The 19,538-nt window shown below is 41.9% G+C and overlaps 1 protein-coding gene across 5 annotated transcripts; it reads right to left on the reverse strand.

Annotated features, from left to right (window-relative positions):
* Positions 1 to 87: 87 nt before the first annotated feature.
* On the reverse strand, positions 88 to 18,282 carry LOC144061615 (zinc finger protein 335-like). 5 transcript variants are annotated; one of them, XM_077582241.1, is made up of 28 exons: positions 18,140 to 18,282; positions 16,438 to 16,634; positions 15,827 to 16,103; positions 15,662 to 15,727; positions 12,681 to 13,742; positions 11,850 to 12,050; positions 11,392 to 11,556; positions 10,886 to 11,144; positions 8,911 to 9,088; positions 8,712 to 8,824; positions 8,394 to 8,412; positions 8,194 to 8,310; positions 8,028 to 8,104; positions 7,548 to 7,708; positions 7,092 to 7,315; positions 6,905 to 7,004; positions 6,639 to 6,727; positions 6,309 to 6,556; positions 5,483 to 5,597; positions 5,216 to 5,413; positions 4,859 to 5,001; positions 2,978 to 3,120; positions 2,785 to 2,882; positions 2,631 to 2,717; positions 2,437 to 2,520; positions 2,302 to 2,361; positions 1,215 to 1,308; positions 88 to 976 (listed from the first exon to the last, which is right to left on the reverse strand). In XM_077582241.1, exons 2-28 carry the CDS (start codon positions 16,627 to 16,629, stop codon positions 864 to 866), a joined length of 4,683 nt encoding a protein of 1,560 aa, XP_077438367.1. In that variant the 5' UTR covers positions 16,630 to 16,634; positions 18,140 to 18,282; the 3' UTR covers positions 88 to 863. The 5 variants fall into 5 exon arrangements, with proteins under 5 accessions (XP_077438367.1, XP_077438332.1, XP_077438340.1 ...); XM_077582206.1 differs by having other exon boundaries at positions 8,194 to 8,313; XM_077582214.1 differs by having other exon boundaries at positions 8,194 to 8,313; positions 16,438 to 16,631; positions 18,140 to 18,278.
* Positions 18,283 to 19,538: the final 1,256 nt, after the last annotated feature.

Genomic DNA, 19,538 nt, shown 5'->3' on the forward strand with positions numbered 1-19,538 from the left:
AGTGGCTTATTTGCATGAGACAGGAATAAATACGGTGAAGTGTGCTTTTATTGCCTATTTTGACCAAAGAATGTCAGAAAGCCTACACACCAGGCAAGTTTTTATTTCGATTTCCCATTTCGATTTCTTTTATGTTATTACTGCATATTCTTATACAGTACTATACAATACTGTACAGTGTACAGTGTTCTTATTAAAAACACACACGTACAAAATCTCCGTTCATTTCACTGGGCAAAGCTGGTCAAATCAGTTTCTCAGAAATACCGACATGAATGAAAGAGAAAACCATGATTGCATATATATACAGCTGCGGGAGGGGACAAAAACTCAAGACCACTGCAAAACTTTTTGTTTTTTAGGTAACTTTACTTGAACCTACTGACAACAACTGTGTTTATGTTTTGTTTTTAACTGTTGTAATAATGACAAGAACTACACAATTAGTTGTGCGGTTTATGTTGGGTCTGTGCCGACACTTTGTCTGCAAATGAAGTTTACCAGATATATAAAGTGACTTTGGACATAAATCTCAAATTCCAAATACAATTATTAGTAGCAAATAAAAAATGATTAAAACTCCAAAAGGTCCAGTGTTTATTTTTGTTTTCATTTCCCCCCAGAGCTGTATGTTCTCAAATAAGACAAATAAATAAACACATCTTAATCTAAAAAATAATAATAATTGGTATTTGGCGCCAGCGATTAGCTTATTAACACTCTAGAGTCACCAGAAGAAGAAAAAACAAAACAAAAGCTATGTACAACATGTTTTATAAACATCTTTTTGGCATCCTAAAAATGAATTAACTTAAATAAACAAGTCATTTTTCAACCCCAAAAGAAAACATTCATAATCTTGATCACTCGATGGTGAAGGTGATGATGTCATACTGGACGTCCTGCTGCTGCTCTGGTGTTGCTTCCGTGTAGACCTCCTGCTCCTGCGCCTCCTCCTGCACCATCGCTGCCACCGCTATAACAGAGAAACGAATGACACTTAAGTCTGAAGCTAGCAGATGACTGTTCAGCTTCTATTGTCACTAATGAATTAAAGCTAGCGCAATGTGTGTGTTTGAATTTAACATTATATTAGCAATACCTTTCCTTTGGTGCTTGTGTTTGAAATATTTTAACCCTCTTGTGTTTTTGATCCAGATTTTGTTTTGGATCTCATTAAAGTGTGGTGCAATCAATAAACGGTCCAATCAGACCTGTGATGGCAGAGTGTGCGGCAGCCTCCTGGTCTTGCTGTTCTGAGGTAGCAGCAGGCAGGTATTGGATTGGACTCTCAGTGCTCACTGCGATCTAAAAAGAAAAAAAAAAAGAAGTAGAAGGAAGCACAGTTGTTTTGGTGAAACCTCCTGCTGTGCTCCGTGTCATATTGACTCGCATAAAAATGCGCAACGTCACAAGTTTTTTTTTTTCTAGTTAAAAAAAAATCTGCCAGCCCTCACTTTATTGAATGTCCATTGAGTATATAAATATGTTTCAAAATTCAAATAATTAAATGATGAATTAAATAATTAATTTCTTATTTATAATAAATCAGTTATTTTTATTTTCCATCATCATTTTTTTCTTAATAAGCGTTTCAGAAAATGCACAAAAAAAAAAAAAAAATTGTAAATAAATGTTTAATTAATTATGATTCCAAATACTAACATTTAAAAATCATTATTTCCATTATTTAATGAGCAAAATTAATAGGATATGGTAATATTAATATGAAAGAATTCATTTTAACTGACCAGGTTAAGCAGTTAATTCAACAAATATAGGCACACTCTTGAAAATAGGGCTGAAGGAAAAAAGTCGACAACAAAAAAAATACGCTTACACAAAATTTGGGTTTTGAGGATTCGCCAGTATCATGTTACGGCATAAAGACATTGCCAATCTACTTTTAAAGTGCTCTATAAATTGAGTTGAGTTGTGGTATAAACCTATTGTTCTGTACGCAAACTACTTTGACAGTTTCATTGTCTTTTAACGCCCACTATTGGTGAAAAGTTGCTACTGCATTCAAGCAATGACACTTTCCCTGTCAGGGGTTGCCACAGAAATGATATATGTGTTTTTACACCACATGACTTTCCTGATGTAGTGTAATGACTGGGAATAGTGTAAAGGGTCTCGCCGAGGGACCCGCTCGGACGTGCGTGACTTGAATTTGAACGCCCCCGTATCCAAAGCCATCCAATTACACAATTATTCAATGCAATAATTGACACGTTGATCCATTCTGAAAAGCGTGATAGCCCGACTTGAAAATATAAATGGATGGCTTCATTGCATCACCTGCTGCTCCTGCAGAAAGACTCCTTCGTGCTCGTACTGGATGATCTGTCCATCTGGTATCTGAGGGACATTATCAGCAGATGAAGCTCCCGTCCATGGCGACACAGCCCACGGTCCAGCGTGAGGCGCACTCACCTGGATGCGATTGCCGTCTGCTAGCACGACGTACTCCTGTGGGATGAAGGGCTGCAGCCCTTCCTGGGAGATGAGGTACTGCACCTGAACAAGTGGCCAATACAAATTGAGATTAGCACATGAATGAATGCATGTATATTGTGGATTTCCCACGTTTGTGATTATGGTCCAGTGGAAGGACTAAAACGTCTCACCTCAGTGACCTGATTGTCTCCCGTCATGAGGTGCTGAACCGTCTGCCCGTCCACGGTGGTGATCTGCTGGATGTACGTGCCCTCCTCCTGACCCACGCAAACGAGGATGTTGTGATAAACATGGCAGCTTGGAGTGAATGCTTGTTTGTGCTACCTGGTCTGTCAGAGATTGATCTTGCGCCACGATGATGTGCTCTTGACCCAGAGCCTGCAGCTGATCTGGGCTGATGACTGTCTGGTGGGCCTGCAGGGCTGGAACACGCATCAATGTTTTTAGGGAACGTGACTTTTGAATGTTTTACGTGTCTGCCACTCCATCAGGTGTGGTGATGTTTGTGAAATCTTACACTGCAGCGTGGCCAGCGCCTCCTCGTCATTGTTGACTATGATTGTCTGCTGGGACGCGGCGCCGCGGCTCTTGCGCGTGGTGGTCTTCTCCTGTTGGTGGAGACGCTCCATGTGGAATTTGAGGTGGCCGTTGCGATTGAAGCTGAGGGGAAAAAAATGTGCTCGTCAGAACACAAAAATACAGTACAGCTAGGTGGTTCATTGACTTTAATGTTTAAACTTTAGCATGCTAGCATGGAGGAGCCTTTCGGACTGTGTAGCACCACCACCACTACCCTGCGTTGAAAGAACGCACTCGGTAGTGCCAGTTAGCGCCAAGCTAGGTTGTTCCAGCTTTTAAAAAAGGCACTCTCGGGACACGTTGAAAGCCAAGAGGCGAGTGCGTGCCCGTCTTGTCACCTGGAGTGACAACTTGATCTTTGGATGTGAGGCGAATTTTATTCAGCAACTACAGAAGATAGCTCGTGGAACACATCGTGTTATTTCTGGTTTGTTTGCAGTACAGCTACGTTACTTAACAATGCGCATCCGTAAAAAAAAAAAAAAAGAACAAAAAGGCATTCAACGTTGTGCAAAGGAGTTACTAGAACACAATTAAGCAGTAATAGATCAAATAATAATGCATACATTTGTGGGGACTGGCGTCAAATTGTATTTTACAATTTAAAAAACATTGCAGAAAGTTGCTTTATGTTCAAAATTAAGCAGCTTTTAACATGAAAATAAAAATGTACTAAGCTTTCACCAATGTCCAATATGAAACGCTAATGCAATCTGGTAACATTACATCTTTTTAATTTTAACTTTAAAAAAACTTTATAAATTACAACCATATTTGTATTAGGTTAAAAAAATCCCCTTTCATGTTAATTAACTCATTCACTGCCATTGATGGCATCAAAAATTCATTTTAACTATTTCTATCAGTTTAAAAAAAAAATCCACTTTTGCTAACAAGAGTATGAAAACCTAGGAAAAAAATGTATTATAAATTTAGAACAGAAATAAAATTTGTGATTAATCGTTAGTTAACTAGTGAAGTCATGTGATTAATTACAATAAAAATTTTGAATCACCTGACGGGCCTAATAAAAAAAAAAAATACAAATAAGGGGCATTTAATCGTAATTAATCGCATGATAATTTTATATCTGTTATAAATGTACATTAAAAAAAATATAGGTTTTCATAGTTCACATGAATTTTTGACGTCTGCAGTTGTCAATGGCAGTGAATGAGTTCAAATGAGTATGAAAAACTTATTAATAAATATTTTATTTGTACACTTAGTACAGATATAAAATGTGCGATTAATCACGAGTTAATTATTGTAGTCATGTGATTAATTATGCATATATATTTTAAATTGACTGATAGTCCTAGTAAGAACATGTACAGGCTCTCCAAACACCAAATTATTCAAGTTAATTAAATTCAAAGAAACCACAAATCATCAGCCACATCATACCAATTTATACAGATTTAGAACTGGTGTGCAGCGCTCATAAATGATGATTGCATTTTTAGCTCCATACATGGATGAATCCATGAATCCATTCAAAATTTTAAATGTAACGATTCAATTCACTTGGGTTAAATCAAAACTGACTTTCTGATTCCAATTGGTTTTGGTTACACCCCTAAGTTTGTCACGTGCTTATATGTTGAATTGTTTATTAAAAAAAATGTCTCCACGAGGAAGTATTTTATTTCAGGTTATCTGTCAAGAAACCTCTATATTTAGGTGTGGAGTCCTAAATATTGTTTTTGTTATAGTTGCTTGCTTATTACTGCTAACTTTGGACCAGATGCAGGGAAAAAAATGGTGTAGATTTAAATTATTAATTTCATACGCAAAAAAAAAAAAGCTTTGTTCCTACCTCTGGCCACAAAGTCTGCAAGAAAATGGCTTTTCGTTTGTGTGTGTCAGCAAGTGTCTGCGCAGGTCTTTCTTGTTCTTGGAGGCAAAGCTGCAGCTGGGGCATTTGTGAGGCCGCAAGTACGAGTGCAGCTCCATGTGAACCTGAATCAAACAAACACACATTATGGAAGTTCGCATTTTGTAATTACCCAAAGTGTTTATGTAAACTTAACTGCTGTCAACTCCAAAATTCTCAATTTCCCAGACCACTTTCTGGAAATTGTCAACCCCATGACAGGTTGACTTACAAGTGATGCAAATTCAAGCTGCAGATTATTTTGCCTTTGGATATAATCGCACAGCCTTCAGTACCCACCTTAACCTCAGGCCAGGAGCTTGAGATGAAGTCACAGTCGGGGCACTTGAAGGTGTTGGCATCCACGTGCGCCCGCTTGTGGTTCTCCATGTCCGAGCGTCCGTGGAAGGACTCCATGCATATGCGACAAGAGAACCTCTTGGCGCTGACGCTGGGCAAGCTCGCTGCAGGAGGAGACGCGGGCGCTTCGCTGCTCAGCTGCGAGCAAACGGAAAGGTGAGACACGGTCAACGTGAAGCCGTCTTTGTGGAGAAACTATTTTTTTACCTCCACTTGTTGCAGGACGCCATCGGGCAACGCGGAAGCGAGGTAGAACTTGTCACCTTTCGGGCTCTGCGCCTCCGACTCTTCTACGGCCTCAACCTCATCGTTCTTCTCTTTGCTGAAAAAAATGGATTTACTCATTGGAAAAATCAGACGGTCTGTACGTCAACATTTTCTAGTTGTTACTATTGTTAGGTCAAATGGCTTTCCCATTCATATTCAGCTGCTCAAGTCATTTTGGCCAGTTTCAATTCCTCCCTCGAAACCAGTTAAATAAACTCATTGACTCCAAGCCATTTTCCTCGGAAGCAACCCCTTTCGCTCCCGGATGTTTTACTGGATTTTGAAAGGCTCACAGAATATTCTGTTCTATTGCTATAAATACTATAATTATAATACCAGAAGAAAGATTAGAGTCTCTTCTTTCATCAGGAAAAAAATGTATATTTGTATCTGTTTCCGTTTTGCATTAGAATATGAGCTAAGTTTCATCATTATTCATAAACCTGGTGAAAACACTGTTGAAAAAGAGCTTTCTGCAACATGGCCCTGGCTGATCTCTTATACTCTGCTGCCACCTGCTGGCCGTTTTTTGACATAACTACCATTGTTTTTAAGCAACCTCTTTATGTCAGAAGCAGTATCAAAGCGTTCTGTATGCTCTAGCATAAAAAACGTCTAAATACGTTTTCGGGAGTGCAGGGAAAAGTATTAAAAAAATTATTTATACGTTTTTGGGGTTTGAATGAGTTAAATTTGGTAAGCATGTCCCTCATGCGCACACCCACACAAAACATCTCACAAAGCCTGAAAAGACTTTTGTAATCACCTGCACTCGGAGCTTTGGACTTCTTCGGTCACCTGCTCCACCACATTGAACTCGCCCCCGTCCGTGTAGATCTGAGCGAGTCCTTCCGTTTCCGCCTCGTAGGCCTCCTGCAAAACGGTCTCGCCGTTCTCTGACACGTGGACGGTGACTACCTTGTGGGCCTGGCCCGGTGCCGCCGACACGGCGCTCCACGTTTCCTTCTCGAGCGTTTTGACCTCTGTGCTGCCGTCTGAATTGAGCACGGCCACCTGGGGAGCATAATCAGTGATTGTGATGGTAAAGGAGTTTTATTTTCACACGTAAGGTTGCTCTTTGAGCAGTTTCACCAACTTGTAAGGAGTCTCCAACCAATTCCCGGGCGTTGCTCATGTTTAGTAGCAGGCTCAGGGCATTCTGGGCGGAGAGCTCACCGGAATCAGCTGGGGAGCGGACACAAACACTACTTTCACTTTTTCTCAGTGAACAACAAGAAATTACTTGAACCCTCCTGTTGCGTTGCAGCTCAAATTCACCGATTTTAGTTTTAGCACTGCGCCAGAGTGATTCGTGCATCTCCCTCACAGATAATAATAATAAACTTTGCAAACGTGTCCAACCTTGTTCATAGATGATGGTGGTGTTACCCAGTGCATCCTGGGACACTGACGCATTCCCCACCCCCTGAATAGCTTCAAGAGCGACGGGGTCCACTGAAACCTGCAAGATGTGAAAACAGAAAGACAGCGCTGTAGCCCGTTTCCCTCATGACAGGAAATCAAATGTAAAGCGGCCACGGGGACCCACGATGGCGTTTGGCACGACTTGCGCTGCGTCCTCATGTTGCTGTTTTTGATCCTCTACGTGCTGCAGGGCAAAAAAAGGCTTGCGGCGCGTCTTGGTCTCCACCGCCGGGTGAGAGACGGACCACTCCTCGAAAGCTTCCGGATGGCGACACTGCACGTGGAGCCGAAGATTCTTGCGGTGTTTGGTCCCAAAGTGACACATACTGCAGGCAAAGGGTTTGTCTCCTGCAGGTAAGACATATTTAAAGCACAATCTGAATGAACACAACAAATGTGATACATTACAGATGCATGGACTATTAAATGACTAAACAATGTGACACATTTGCATCCAAATGAATGATCTGCACTTTTGTTTCCCATGTTGTTTACATTATATTTATAATGGTCTTATGTATTTTATATTTCAGGGTCCGTATATATCAAATGTGACATATTTACATCCAATGGAACTGACCTGTATGTTTAATGGCCAGATGGGAGACTAGGAAGTCCTCTTTGGAGGTCGTGTATTTACAGTGGTCGCACTTGAAGGGTCGGTCAGTGGTGTGAGACAGCTGGTGGTTGAGCAGCAGCTTTTTGTTGCCGCAAGTGTACTCACAAAATTCGCACTTGAACCTGATGAAAATGCAACACGCTGTGTTAAGACGCTGAGCAAAATGATTCTAGAAATTGTTCATGTGGTTTAATTTTATTTTATTTTTTTTAATTAGGAATATTTGTAAATGACTTCTGAAAGGTTGTGTCTATATGCAAAGGTAAATACAGCTTGAATGTATCAAATTGTCTCGGTGTTACCAAAAACTTGAATGGTATTGTATATACGAGAATGAAAAATGATTACATATGGTAAACATTTTAAACTATGGAGTTACTTTACTTTTTAACCGCCCTGTCCATGGAAAAATAAGAAGTATACAAAATGCCTAGTACTGACGTGCTGTCTCCAACACTCTGAAGGTGCGTCAGGAGGTGCATCTTGAACGTGTAGCGTTTCTTGAAGGATTTGCCACACTGAAAGAGCAGAAAGAAAGAATCAGATTGCATGTTTAAGACTTTAAAAATCGGAGTAATGCCGACTGTCCCTCTCCTCTCTCAAAGACCTTGTCACACATATGCGGCTTCTCGGCACTGTGGGTCTTCAAGTGCTGAGTCAGCCTCTTCTGCATGGGGTAAACTTTCTGACACACAGGACACGGGAACTCGGTTGCCGTCGCCATCTGCTAAATGAAAGGCCAAGAAGCAAAATTATGAAACCAAAACAAATTTTGAGAAATAGGCAGTTAAAAGAAAAAAAACTTACCACATCTGTCTTTTTCTTCCTGGTGGTTATAAAGATAAATATGAAGTTATAATCTGTCAAAGACATTTTTCATGTATAGCAAAATGTAAACCAGAGGTGGGCAAACATTTGTGCTCAAGGGGTCACATTCTTTTCGTAAAACAGCCAATTCCTTAGATGAGAATAAAATGAATGTCTACATTTAATTAGAAAATAATGAAGTCAATTTGTTCACAAGTTTTAGGGGGAAATTAATGCAACACTTATTACAGGCGTCTTGATAATGTAAATACTCGGATACTTTGCCAACCCCTGGTGCACACTGACCGCTGCACCTACTTTTCTTTGTTGTGGACCGCTGAGTGACGGATGACATCCTTCCTGTAAACACTCGAGTAATCGCACGTCTCACACTTGAAAGGCTTCGTACCTTCGTGGTTGAACATGTGCTCCTGCAAAAAAAACATACGCACACATATGCGATGTTACACACACACACGTACTGAGGTTTATGCGTGCAATTGGGACACCTTCAGACCTTGAGTGAGGACCAGCGCTTGCAGTGGTAGTTGCACTGGAGGCATTTGAAGAGCTCCGGCTCGTTGCCCTCGTGGGAGTCCACGTGGAAGCGCAGATCTTCCTGCGTGAGGAAGCGCGAGCCGCAGATCCAGCAGTTGTGAGGTCTCAGGAGCGGTTTGATGCATTTGTAGTACCGACTGAAAGAGGAAACTTTGCGTGAATTGGTGGTTCTCAAATAGAATAGAATAGAGTTTTATTGCCATGTGTACAAGTCAAAACCATGTTAAAAAACAAGTACATAGGAATTATCGTGCTTAACTCTGAGTTAAGTAGCTCAAAAAAATATAATAAAAATAGAATTAAATAAATAAATACTTATCTACAAATTCCAGTACAGTGACAAGAGTAAATACTAAAACTTTTCTTTTTTTTTTTTTTATGAAAGTTTTCCTTCTTTAACGTCCTGAGCCACTAGCCTAACAGTGGCTGGGAAAAAGCTTTTCGTGAAAGCGGGCTCTGTGAGCATTAATGCTCTCAGATGTAGAGTGTCTCAGGTTGTACCCCGAGTCCACCCGCTTGAACAGGGCGTGGGATGGGTGATGGATGTCCTTGAGGATGCTTCGTGCTTTTCTCCTGCTGCGCTGATTGTAGATGGCGTCCATGGAGGGGAGGTCAGAGCCCGGCCTTCTTCAACAGCCTGATGAAATGCAGCCTGTGCTGAAATCTTTTGACTGTGGCAGCAGTGTTTTGGGCCCAGCTGAGGCTCTCTGTGATGTGAAGGCCCAGGAATTTATGGCTGTCGGTCCGCTCCACCACCAGTCCCGCTGATGGAAAGGGGCTGCAGAGGGGCTTTTGTTTTGTCTACATTGAGAACAAGTTTGTTGTCCTTGCCATACACAATGATGCTGTGGACTCATTCTCTGTATGCAAATTTGTCCCCTCCATTGATGAGGCCTAGGATGGTGGTGTCGTCTGCATACTTAAAGATATTGTTTTCATGAGTTGAAGCCGTCATGTGTATACAAACTAAAAAGGGGTCCACAGAGTTGCCACAGGTCTGAGGTCACTCATTGTTGCGATGTTTGTTTTCTTGGACACCGGCACAATCACAGAGGACTTAAAAATGCGTGGTACTGTTTCCTGTGAGAGCGAGATGTTGACAATGTCCGTTGTAATGTGTCACCTGCAGTGCAGACTCTTCTGGGTCGCAGAGGGCCCTTAATGGGGTATCGCTGTTATGTCGGTCAAATCTGGCATGAAAGCGGTTGAGGTCATCTGTCAGGATGGATGGGTAAGTGACATCTTGAACCACTAACCTTTTAGCCTCCGACCTGTAGTTGGTCACTGACCTGATTTCCTTCCACAAGCTTCTCACTGTAGAAGCTCTCAAGTCTCTTGAGTGTGGGTCCTTTTGGCAGCCCTGATGGATTTCTGGAGCTTATAACGGGCCTGTTTGTACTCCATGATGTCTCCAGACTTGAAGGCTGCACATCGCAGCCTGATTTTGCTGCGTACATCCGCATTGAACCAGGGTTTTTGGTTGGGGCGCATGCGAGCCCAGGGAACCTTTTATTTATGTATTTATTTTGTTTGCTGGACAGTACTAGAATAATGTGTAATTACATATCCGCTGGAGTACAAGGAGCTAGTATTAGCAAAATTAGACTATTTATTGTCACAGTGGGAGGTGCAAAATACTTTCTTCCTGTGATTGGCTCTGGAATGAATTATTTAAAATAGAATTGATCTCTCTAGGAAGTTTTGCTTTCAAAGTTGACCAAGCGCCGCAAATGGATATAATATGGATGTAATATTTAGAATGTAGGGCCCCCTAGCACTCAGGTACCATAAACACTTTTAGTCCATTGTTCGGCCTTGCATAAAATGAAGCCTTGGCATCTCCAAGACAAATTTCTCCTGAATGAGAAAAAGTGAACCCTTGAACCTCGACAAATGAGATGCGTATCTCAAAAGAGAATAGAAAAGGCACTTACCTGCGTTTCAAAGGCCTCTTGTATTTCCTGCGAAGAAAACTCTTGGAGGGGCGGCCTCGTTTCCACTCAAAGAATTCTTCTGGCTGCGAGTTGGATGAGGGGTCTTTGTTCTCCGAGTCCGACTGGCTCACCACCACCTCCACCTCGTCCCCGTTGGCCGCCAGAGCGCCACCGTTGTTGTTCAAGCCCGAGGAGCTAGCCTCATCCGCGGCGCTCGGGCCGGCATTCGCTCTCGGCTTCTTTGGTAAACTCTCCGCCTCTGTAGGGAGAGATGAATACGGCATAATCGTTCCCACACGAGTGGGTGGAGGACTCCAGTCACATGACTTGACTGACCAATTTTAGGACTTGAAACTTGGCTGACACTTATGAAAGATTCGCCTTGACATATGACATGCTTAACCCAAGCAATAACTTGCTGGATTTTTGCCATAATAATTTCCGGGACTTACTTAAAAGTTACTCCCACCTCTGCTGTAATGCCCTTTGAGAAACGGACCACCCACCTTGGCTGTCGCTATCTTCTTCCAGAAGGTTGTACTTCCTCGGACGGCCAACTCTACGCTGAGGACGACCTTGAGAAGAGGAAGAGATCGGAGGAGGGTGTTTTTTCAAAATGGCAGGTAGTCTTCCGCGGCAGTCCTCTTCAGCCGGATTGTAGTTACCGTCGTCTGAGCAACATATGAGTAAGGATGAGATTAGGGATGAAACAATGTCATTTTTTTGTTATCATCACAATTATCAGGAACATCATGATACTATAAATAAATGTAAACATCACAGATAGACACCAGAAAAACGTTGCAAAACACTTCACATACAAAAATAAATAAAAATCAACAACCATGTGTACTTTTCCCATCAAAAGTTTGACTGGTGACCAGTCCAGGCTGTACCGAGCTTCTTTTGCCCAAAATGATGATCAAGTGAGTGTTGCCTGATCAGGCCTAACCCTACCACTAACCTTCAGAATCATCAATAGCACCAGCATCTGGAACCCGGTCTTCCTGATCGTCATCCTCTTGAGCTTGATGAGATGCCGACACTTTTGCCTGCGTTGTTCTCCTCTCCGCTGCCGCCTCCTTTTTCACTTGGCCCGCCTGCTGAGAAGCCAGCATGGCGCTTTTGGGAGGTCGGCCACGTTTGCGTTTTGTTTGCAAACCTCCTGAACACAGAACAAGTGTAGTCAATAAAAAGTTGATCGTGAGTATCATAACATAAACCATTCTTAAATATCAGACTTTAATACAGAGACATTATATCTTATGAACTCAATCCTAGGGCGGCCTAATACATCTTGGCCCATATTCAACTGCACTTATTGAGGAATCAAGTAGATGTCGTAAATAGTTGTACAGAGAGGATCCCAAGACTGTCTGGTTCTGAATCAAACTTGAATCGCAGATTTTGTGGAACACATTTTGTTGTTTTTGAGTAAATTAGAAAAACACAATGCTTGCTTGCTAGCTAACGCTAAGAACAAATCTGTGCCATTAATTTGAGCAATAGAAAAGTAGATAAATTAGCCATTCCCTCAATTGTCATGTTACCCATGTCTGAATTTTCACATCTCCGGCTGGTGTTGGGTCTCGCATAGCAACTTTTTGACTGACACGTGACACATTCAGACAAATGATCATTCTAGCCATTCATGTGTTTTCATCCAACTGCCTTGGTCAAACGACATAGATGGGTTTGTTCATTATTTTGCCATCAGAGCTATTACAACTCAGAGGAACTTGTGATGTCATATTGAAAAGTTCTATCGAAAATCAAGTCAGCAGTGCAAGCCTACCAGCAGGTTTGAAGTGTTTGTCCCTCATGTGGTTAATCAGCGTGTCTTTAGAGACGCTCTTATACGGACACATTTTGCACTTGAACTGCTGCACAATCACAACTTCCATCATCTCCTCCAGCTCAGCCAGGTTGGGCGGACGGTCTCCGGAGCCCTCAGCCACGACCGACGCGTCCACTTGCTGACCCGGGGCGACTTCTTCCTGCCGTGGGTCAATCCGGCTGGCTGAGCAATGCAGTGCCGCGCCGGGCTTGGCGTTTGGTATGTAGGTGCCACTGCTGCTGATGTAGAGCCCCGGAAAGCTCTGGCTGCACTCCGCCGCCTCTGGCACGCCCCCTGAATCAGCCGTGTTGGCGACAGGGTGGTCTGACGAGGAGCTGTCGTCAGTATAGAGGGAAGCGTCTGGGCCGTTGCTGTTTTCCGTGTAACAGGAGTTCTGAGGTTGCTGCTGTGGTTGATCGGGATCCTGGTTCTGCTCGTCGTCATCGTCGTCACCTGCCCGGTAACGCGAACACCCGGGTTGCTCGGAATCGGCAGCCGTGTACTGCCGGCTCATCTGCGACGTGTGATCTGCGCTGCTGTCGATGTAGGCTCGCGAATGATGCGGCCGCTCTCCATCGTCTACGCCGCACAGATAACCAGCACTACACTCCACCACGTAGTTCCCCCGGCTGGTGGGGTTTGAATCCGCCCTGCTGCATTCAACATATCCGGGAAGGTCCTGGTTGCTGTTGTCACCACTGTAGTCGGGGAAGCCCGACTGAGAACGCGTCTGGTCAGGTTCTTCCGAACACTCCGCATAGGAAGGTGAGGACTCCCCTGTTTGGTCTGGGCCATCTGCACCGCAGTCCATGTACTGGGAGGGGTGAGAGTGTTGGGGTTGATCCGGCTGACTGCTGCTGTCTTCTGGGTAACCCGAGTGTCCGGGCTGGTCGTCGGGCTCCAGGCTCCTCCGCATGTCTCCCTGGTCCAGACAGGTGGACGTGGGACCCTCGGAAAGTGCCTCGATGGCTATGCGATCCGACAAGGCCGACGAGGACATGTGGGCTACCGTAGGAGCACCTAAAGAAGACACAGATATGAAAACCAGATTGACTGCTGCTCCAAATTATTTGTTTGTTTGTCTGAGAAGTCAATATTTGCATTGATGCAACATAAAGCTTCTCAGTTGCAGTTGAGGGCACGATAACATACCAATACTGTATAGCATATGTTGTTGCCTGCCTTTTTGCTGTCAGTATATTTACAGCAAACCACCTCCATCACTGGCTTCAGGTTCACGTTCCTGCTATTTCTTTCTTTTTTTTTTAGTTTATAAGCCATTGTGTTCTTTATTTTTGGGGTGTAATTTCACTTTTGGCCACTAGGTGGGAGCACAGTATTGTGTAAATTTAAAAGAAGAGAAAACTGTAAGTGTCGTATTAATTTTTGTTTGAAGAGATTATTCAGCATGTCAGTCCTCTCCCATCCTGCGTTTTACGCCTACAGAACATTAACAGCTGTAGGTTCATTTTATAGTGTACATCTTTGGGCAAGATTACTGATGTATATTGTGAGATGGTGAAGTTAAATGTTAGTTTGGACAAATGGGATTTGTTTATAATATAAATATGTAAATACAGGGATTGGTACACTGTTACACTATTTATACAATGTTTTTGTCTTGTCAATATCAATAATATTTTAAATGTTTTCGGATACGCAGTTCAGATGATGGATGGAAGGATGACTGAATGCGTTTGGATTATTTTAAAGTTTAAAATAAGTGCCATAAATACTATGAAAACATGTCTAGGGAGTACTTAAATCACATATTTCTACATAGTGGATTTCCCTCTTGATGGTGGAGAATTTACTTTACTCTATAATCATCATCTTTTCAAACTTTTAAAGCAGGGGTGTCCAAAACTTTTCTTCCACCAGGCGCGTACAGAAAATAAAAAATGAATAAATAAAATAAATAATTCAAGGGCCACTCACATTCTTCATCTTTGATTTACTTGCTAAAACAAATCCATCAATCTCTGTAAAGATATGCTCAGCATTTAGCATTTAGGTATTGTTTTAAAATATAGTTAAGATTAAAGATTCACTAATTGTCACACCCACCTAAGTGGGGCGAAATTCATTCTCCACATTTGATCCATCCCCTGAGGGAGCGGTGAGCAGTAGCAGCGGCCGCGCTCTGGAATCATTTGGTGATCCAATCCCCCAATTCCAACACTTAATGCTGAGTGTCAAGCAGGGAGGCCATTTGTTCCCATTTATAGAGTCTTTGGTATGACCCGGCTAGGTTTGTATTTATTAGATAACTGCTAAACTGTGTCAATAATGTACAGTGTCCCTTTCTTACTACAGTTATATTTTGTGTCTGAGAAGGTGTTCCGTGATCCTGCAAGTTTGTGCACAGCTGAAAATTTTTAAAATATAAATAAATATATTGATGGAGGACAAATAACTTTTTTTCAGGGTTTTAGGGTAGCCTGTGGCTATCTTTATCCGACGAAAGTAGATCCTTGCCCCTGGAATGAGCAGAAGCAGAATCACATCTGTATGTACAGGACCAAAACAAGACAAGACAGCTGAACTTGTGCGGAGAATGGATGAAAACATCGCAATTAGTACTGTGACTGAATTATATTTATTGATCGGGGCGTCATTAGACAATTTGTTACTATTTTAGTTACTTTGTGTATTTGCAAATCTAGAAAAGCGCTGTTCATTCATTTTCCAAACCACCTAATACTCATTAGGGTTATGGTAGAGTTTAAAAACAATGTAGTACATTTACAAATATTAGTAGTAGTAGTAGTGGTCAAGGACATCACACCCAAATAGGTTAATGTCACGGGCTGTGTACATTTTTGAATTTTAGTGCATGCTTTGTGTGGCTATTATACATTCAGGCTGCAAAAAGCCTCCAGGACTGTTTTAAAGAACCCATGGACACACAAATTATTAACACATAACATTAGCTGGACCTTGTAGTATGAGATATTGGGTTGGTTCTGCGTCTCTGTCTTCAGCACTGGTTACGGCTATGCAACCTATGGGGGAAAAGTAGTGAAAAAACACATTTGCCTTTTCTCGCAAATCCAAACACAACAATTTGTCTATTCTGTAGCAAGATGAGAACGCGGACCTACCATTCATGATGTCAGGGCCGATGGTGGACTCAATGATCTTGTCGATGGCTGAGCCCAGGTCAGATGAGGTAGAGGCAGTAGAGTCGGACACCATCATGGCTCCTTCAGACGCGGCGCTGGAGTGAACAAGCACTTGGGCCGAATCGGACACCAGCACCGACTGAGTCACCGTGGACACGCTGGACACACTGGTGGACTGGGCCACCGAGGAGGAGTCCGGGAGGTGAACCGAGGACACTCGGACATCCGTGCTAGAGCTGGTCTCTGGGATGAAGACCTTGAGAAGGATGGAGGTGATGTCATTGATTAGCAGGCTCAACACTCAAAGGAGTCATATTAGAGTATTTTTATTTTATTATCATATTTAAAAACTGTTCCCAGATGTTTTCATTAAAGCTCGCTGACATTAGTCGGTCAGAATCAATGGAGGACAAAGAATTACCATACACTTAACATCCACTTGTCACACTTCAGAGTGGCAATTCTGTCTCAGTTAAATGACCTAATGGATGGGCCAAGATTCAAACCCACAACCTCAGCACTGTGAGGCAGACGTGCTTAACCTCCCGCCCACCGTGGTTCCCCTTTTGAAATCATTTGCCATATCTTACCACAAGTCCTTCAGAGCTCTGTCCCACATGACAGTCCGACTCGGGTGGTTGCACGTGAGAGGAGGCAGCGTCGCTGCTGTCGGCCGACATGGCCTCCGACGACTCCATTCCCATGCCACTTTCCGACGGCTCCTCCATGCCAGAGGGGCCTGCATCGCTGCTGCTTTCCACCTCATTCTCCTCGGAATCCATCTCTACTGTAAAGAAAGTATACGATCAATCTCTGCACAGACAAGTAATAATAGTCCTATTTAGCAAAATAAAAATATGGGTATATGTTAGCAAACCAGCCATTTTTATGTTGCGGTTTATAATAAACACTTCCTTCATACGAGAGTTTCATCTTTACAAACTGCTTTGATTGACAATGTCAAGATGTCAATGTCAAGTTTATTATAAAGGTGGGTGTGGCCAATAAAAATATTTTGGTTTGCATGAGTGAAAATATTAGAAACACATTCAGTATGAATCTCTTTGGGATTAATATACCTGGATTTCAGATAAATTGGCCATAAACAATAAACATAATACTGTGATATAAAAACTAACACACTTTTTTTTTTAATGCTCTCACGCTTTTATTGAAAACAACATGAGACGTTCATACTGCACAGTGGGAAAGTATGTGATCCCAAGGCAAATGACTTCTCCATGAGCAAATCCGATTCAGGAGTCAGCTAACCTCAAATCCAGTCAATGTAATGACATTGTATGTGTTACTTGTTCTGCCCTTTAAAAATCACTTATTTTTTATCCTGTACAATACAAGTACAGCTTGCATGAATGTAACTTACAAGACCTTTGCAAATTTGAGAACTGTTTGTTTTAAAAGTTAATTTTAGTACAGTTAGTATTTGACTTATGTGCAATGCATTTGACTGGAATAATAATGTACAGTGCCTTACACTTGTAGATATATATTTTTTAAGGATGAAGACCTGACCGATTTTTGATAGACACTTGTGCTTACCACACTAGTTTAATGTTGGTTATATGATGGTGCTACTTGGCGACTGTTTTTGTTTACTATCGGCCATGTTTTTTTGTGGTTGTACTTGGTGTAAAAGTTGGAAAACCACTGAGTTGAAGCATGTTTGTGTAGTTCAGTTCGGTAGACGGTGGTAATGTAAGATCAACCATCCTGTATGAGTTTCACTGCACAGGCAACGTTAGTCATGATCGCATTTTGGGGGCAGTTTCACACAAAAAAAAGGCAATACAACATACCTAATACATAGTATGGAAAATGCGTTGGGGGTTTAAAAAACACATTAGGCTCAAACGTGTCTCGCCTTCCTTGTCTTACTCAGCATTAACCACGTAGCTACACCATGAACGGATAATGTTGTTCAAACATTATACAGCAATACCCAAGATTTAAGGGCTGTCGGACATGAACACAACCAAACACATCTTACGGACTCGACAAAGTTCGCGTTAAGGTAGTAACTAATTCCGAAACTGGAATACTGTACTGTATTTACTACTTTAGCATGCAGTAGCTTATGGCCTAGCTGCCCTTGATCCTGCCTGCGCCGCGTCGCCATTTTCTAACAGGCAGACGTCTTTTTACATCAGGCATTCTCAGAAGCTCAACTGGGGACCTCGAGGGCCTCAAGCTGCGCCAGACCGCCCAAATGCTCTCCCTGAACAAAATAAAAATACGGAACCCCACCTTGCGAATCAGTTATTTTTTTCTTACCGTCTATTTGCGAGTAGATGCGTGATCTTAAACGTAGCGGCGCTAAATCGTGCAGGCATCGGTAAGAGGTAATTGTAGCTTCATTCTAGACGGGCGCTATAAGAATCTCCTCACTTCCTGTTCGTGTACCCGGGTCTTATTTATTGTTTTGATCAAACCAATTCATACCACAGACGCTGGCGTGCTAACAAATTTAGGCGATCGTTGATTACTCACATTAACACTGTTTTGTTAGCGTTTGATGCTTAATTAATTTGTTATTTGGAATAAACAACCGGACTATTGCATTTAGCGCAAGACGTATCACGCCTGTTCTCGCGGAGGAATATATGCCGTTTTACAGACGTTGTCCCACGGTCCCAACAGCCAGACGACAGATGTCGCAAATCTAATTTTAGAAAATGAGTGGAAACCTTTGGAAGCACATGTCTGTGTAACCTAATATTTGAATTGGTCGTTTCTGTTTTGTTATAATTGTATTGTGCTATGGACTAACAGTACAGCATTTAAAGGCTGGACACAATGGAAGTAACCATTTTCTTGTCCCTCATTTGGGTGAACCAGAGCAGGACATCCTGTACAGTTCTTTAGTCAATCTTAGAGCACATAAACAAACAATGGACTGGTTACCAGTCAATATCCATGCTTCAGCCCTCGCATGAAAGTGTTTCTTTCACTCTGAACCTTCACCCAGCCTAGCTTGCAAGTCATTGACTGGGATACTCTGTGTGGGGTCATAATAATTAGTTCACTGTATTAAAACATGAAATCACACAAGTACATAAGCGAGGTGTGTGTCAACTGGGCGGGAACAATTTATAGAATTTACCCAATAAATATAGGGTAACAATTTGCAGCTACTTTAATTTGATAAATACAGTGTGGTTAAATATTACATAAATATTACAAAAATACTTGGTATATAAGTTAGGGGCATGCAGATCAATCCAAGTATCGGTAGAATCAATACTAATGTGAGTATCGGATTGATACTAGAGCGCTAGTATCGTTATTTCACATTTACTGTATTTATTTTGGTTTCTCATGGGTCCCTCACGCCAATGACAGCGGTGGGCGGAACTGGCGGTAACAAATCATTATTTTTACTATTTTTACAGTGAATGACATAATATGACTGTGGTGGCTGACGTTTGTTTGAGGGCAGAAGAAATAATATTATGAAGACTATTACTACATTGTAGAGCTGTCAAATGATTCGATTTTTTAATCAGATTAATCACATTTTAGAATTTTGATTAATCACGATTCATCGCTTAATTCAAAAGGCTTTAGTATCATCAACATTTTTTCGCCCGCCACACTTTTTACTGTTACATAATAGATAGTTTAAGTTAAATTTACTCTGTATTTGTTAATTCCATTGCTATCTTAAGTAATC

Source organism: Vanacampus margaritifer, chromosome 1, assembly GCF_051991255.1.
Source record: "Vanacampus margaritifer isolate UIUO_Vmar chromosome 1, RoL_Vmar_1.0, whole genome shotgun sequence".
Taxonomy (NCBI): Eukaryota; Metazoa; Chordata; class Actinopteri; order Syngnathiformes; family Syngnathidae; genus Vanacampus; species Vanacampus margaritifer.